The sequence below is a fragment of the Salvelinus sp. IW2-2015 genome, linkage group LG6.1 (assembly GCF_002910315.2).
Source record: "Salvelinus sp. IW2-2015 linkage group LG6.1, ASM291031v2, whole genome shotgun sequence".
NCBI classification, from domain to species: domain Eukaryota; kingdom Metazoa; phylum Chordata; class Actinopteri; order Salmoniformes; family Salmonidae; genus Salvelinus; species Salvelinus sp. IW2-2015.
The window spans coordinates 400,884-404,764 of NC_036845.1; the positions used below are offsets into that span (position 1 = coordinate 400,884).

The 3,881-nt window shown below is 45.3% G+C and overlaps 1 protein-coding gene across 1 annotated transcript in view; it reads right to left on the minus strand.

Moving 5' to 3' along the window:
• The window catches only part of otoa (otoancorin), a 14,157-nt gene extending 11,046 nt beyond the window's left edge, over positions 1 to 3,111 (minus strand). Inside the window, exons 1-6 of the mRNA XM_070443777.1 lie at positions 3,092 to 3,111; positions 2,865 to 2,907; positions 2,594 to 2,774; positions 2,245 to 2,313; positions 1,583 to 1,776; positions 1,116 to 1,486 (exon numbers count right to left, since the gene is read on the minus strand). Of these exons, the coding sequence (XP_070299878.1) occupies positions 1,116 to 1,486; positions 1,583 to 1,776; positions 2,245 to 2,313; positions 2,594 to 2,774; positions 2,865 to 2,907; positions 3,092 to 3,110 (877 nt within the window). The 5' untranslated portion in view covers position 3,111. The remainder of the gene's footprint in view (positions 1 to 1,115; positions 1,487 to 1,582; positions 1,777 to 2,244; positions 2,314 to 2,593; positions 2,775 to 2,864; positions 2,908 to 3,091) is intronic.
• Positions 3,112 to 3,881: the final 770 nt, after the last annotated feature.

Genomic DNA, 3,881 nt, shown 5'->3' on the forward strand with positions numbered 1-3,881 from the left:
ATGTAATAAACACATAAACACACTGCAGAGTGAAGATCTGTGTGACACACACGCAAATCAGGTGTTGTGTCTCAAATAAACACACACCTCTCCGCTGTCCTTTGGACACAACTCCCTCTCTCCCTTTTCATAGCCGCGGGAAGTAGTTTTGGGGTGATTTTTGTCGTAACTGAATCAGAATTAGTTAGGTAACATAGATAAATAAGATGTTTTACTTATTTTCATAATATGCAGAATATCAGAAAGGGAGAAGTAAGGTTTGAACATTGTCTTCATATGTGAATGTATCTGTTAAACCATGTYAAGGGCTCCACTATTTCTGTACTCCAGTCACTCCCTCCTTTTCCCATTGGGGGGAGGAGTATGGCAGTGTCTGGAACCATTGTATTACCCCTCTGATGTTGCACTTATCTTTCATAGTATATGACCTAGAGGCTCACTCCCCTCAGGGAGCTTGTCCAGGGGTGGGTTGTATTTGAGATGGGAGGATCTAGAATTGACAATTGATATATGCCATTGGATGAGGTAATGTTTTGGTACTATGAAGTACCAAGAACGAGATTAGAACCTCGTCTTAGAGAGCAAACTTCTCTCTGCTCCTCTCCTCTCCTTTCCAGCTTGTATCCTTCTCTCCTTCCTCCCTGCTCTTCTCCTCTCCTTTCCAGCTTGTATCCTTCTCTCCTTCCTACCTGCTCTTCTCCTCTCCTTTCCAGCTTGTATCCTTCTCTCCTTCCTCCCTGCTCTTCTCCTCTTCCAAGCTTGTTTCCTGTATTTTCTCATAATTTCTTTCCATTTGGTTTTCCTTTAGGAGGTTTCCCACCTTTCAAGGGGTTTCTTTTCATTCTCATTCTCCTCCTCTTTCCTTTCCTCTCTCCCCCTCTTGATTTGGGTCCCTCTCATCCTCTCTATCTTTCTCTTTCTCCGGTTTGACTTGAAGAGATTGATCATTAGTATTTGGGTCATAAGGTATAAAACAAGACTGTTTCTAAGAGCTTGATAAATCAAAGGTTGTTGTAACATCTAAAATCTCAAATAAACATATTTGTATCAGTATTTAGTTTAATTATAATAATGAATAATGTAACATATTCTGTCTCTGCAGAGGTGGTTCTCACCTGTCATATCAGGCTGTGGTGGTCTASCAGGCCAGTTCTGTCCTACTTCTGGTCTGAGTGTCTGTCCTGGCTCCTGTTCTGGTTTAGGTGTCTGTCCTGGTTCCTGTGCTGGTCTGTGTGTCTGTCCTGGTTTCTGTTCTGGTCTGTGTGTCTGTCCTGGTTCCTGTTCTGGTCTGTGTGTCTGTCCTGGTTCCTGTTCTGGTCTGTGTGTCTGTCCTGGTTTCTGTTCTTGTATAGGTCTGGGGCGCCAGGCTGCAGCAGTGTGGCTGCAGTTGTAGTTGTTCTGGGCCACCCGCTCCTTGGCCCACTCTCTGATCTGAACACGCTGCTCCTCAGAGAGAGACCCAAACACCTCTCCCAACATCTTCATCCTGGAACCAGACCATACTGTTACCACACACACACACACACACACACACACACACACACACACACACACACACACACACACACACACACTCACTCACATCTTTTCCAGGTGGGGGTTCTGTATCCAGGGAGGCAGGGTCATCTGTGGTGGGGGCATGTTCTGTAGGAGGGGTTTAGCGGCCCACACCAGCCTCCCATAATCCTCTGGTTCCATGTCGTCCCCACCCTTCATCATCAGGGCAACCCAAGAGAGGGGGGCAATGAACGCTCTCAGGAAACACTGGGGACCAGCCTGAGAGAGAGAAAGAAAGATGTTGCATTTGGGAAGTAAACAGGAGCATTGTTGAAGCCAGGTTATAATCTCATGCTAGGGCTTGACCTGTCACGCCCAACGCAGGAGATGAGAAGCAGGTACAGGAAGTGAATCATTTAATATAGACGGACACACAGCGGAACAAGAACAGCGTCTGGACATAGATATGACACGACAAACAGTGCTACTACAGGGAACAACACAGAGGAGCAGACATATATGCAGGGGTAATCAACAAAGTGAGGGAGTCCAGGTGAGTCCAATGAGCGCAGCTGCGTGTAATGATGGCAACAGTTGCGTAAAATGACGGGTAGCCTGGCGCCCTCGAGAGCCAGGAAGGGGGAGCGGGAGCAGGCGTGACAAAACCACGAGTAGTGGGAGGGCTGAAGATGCAGTATTGTTGAAAAACAGCTGGTAATTGGCTGAGAGGGCTTGAGTGACACTGACCGAAGAGTTCCTCATGTGCTCAATGAAGCTTGGTAGACTGGAACAGTTCCACATCCTCTCTGTCACGTTCTAGAAAGAGAGCGAGAGTGAGAGAAAGGGAGAGATAGAGGAACATTTATTAAAAATGTCATTATCTTATACCTCATAGTTTAATAAACAGGTTATAAACACCACTATAAAACTGTATATAAAACAAGACCAAATATGGCCTTTGTGTCTAAAATGYATACAATCCCCATTATGTAAATAGTTGTTTACAACACTCCTGGTGTATGACTAGAGTACTGTCAGTGTATTTGCATATTTTGAATATATCTYGCTATGTAAATGAAGATGAATGTTGAGGTACCCATTCACGGTCAGAGTCAGGGTATTTCATGGTGCTATTGGGCTGGAAATAGAAGTGGGAAGCAGAGTCCATGTCTGTGTCTGAGTAGGTATCTGTTTCCTCAGCAGGGAGGGAGGTGAGGAGTGAGTGGAAGTGGGAGAGAGGGTTGGGACTAGACATGCTGTCTTCCATTTGCACCCCACTGATGGAGAGAGAAAGAGAGAGAGCGTGAGGGGGGGCTAACTTGTAGATCCATTACTTTGCACACACACACACACACGGGTCACCTTACCTGTTGTTAAAGGGGTTGTCCATCGTCATGGGTACCAGGTGTCCTGTAACATAGCAACCACGCATTAAGAAAAACACAGGAAAAACTAAGATGATGTAATAAGCATCAAACTGTTTTAATGTGGTGCTGTTTCCAGCATGTTGTTCATAAGCAATATTATTACAATGATACATTAGTGATACTCTCTGTGTTTACTAGGATAGAGGATGTATGTGCTGTGTCCTCACCCATTTGCAGGCATCTCATCATCTGTGGGGACAGAGGGACACCAGAATGAACTACYMGACTGTTACTTTTACTGATGGCTTTCTACCTGTTGTCTCTTCATTGACTATCTACAAGTAACCTACAGTACAAACTGAGGTATAATGTCATACCACTTTACAGTGAGGTGTGAGACAGCCGCGCCAGTCAGCCATCTAGGGTGTCACAATACACATAGCAGGTGAAGGAGTCTGTGTGGGGCTTAAACTACAGCTGGGGATGGTGTAACTGTAACATCAACATAGGCCAACTGTGTGTGTACTGATCAGTACTGTAGTAACATCACCCAGAGGTGTGTGTACTGATCAGTACTGTAGTAACATCACCCAGAGGTGTGTGGTGATCTGACAGGTACTGAGTACATCACCCAGAGGTGTGTGTACTGATCAGTATGTAGCGTAAGCATCACCAGATGGTTGTGTACGATAGTACTGTATAACATCACCCAGACGGTGTGTGTAACTGATCAGTACTGTAGTAACATCACCCAGAGGTGTGTGACTATGATCAGTACTGAGTAACATCACCCAGAGGTGTGTGGTACTGATCAGTACTGTAGTAACATCACCCAGAGGTGTGTGTACTGATCAGTACTGTAGTAACATCACCAGAGGTTGTTGTGATCAGTACTGTAGTAACATCACCCAGAGGTGTGTGTATAATCAGTACTGTAGTAACATACCCAGAGGTGTGTGTACTGATCAGTACTGGTAGTAACATCACCCAGAGTGTGTGTTACTGATCAGTACTGTA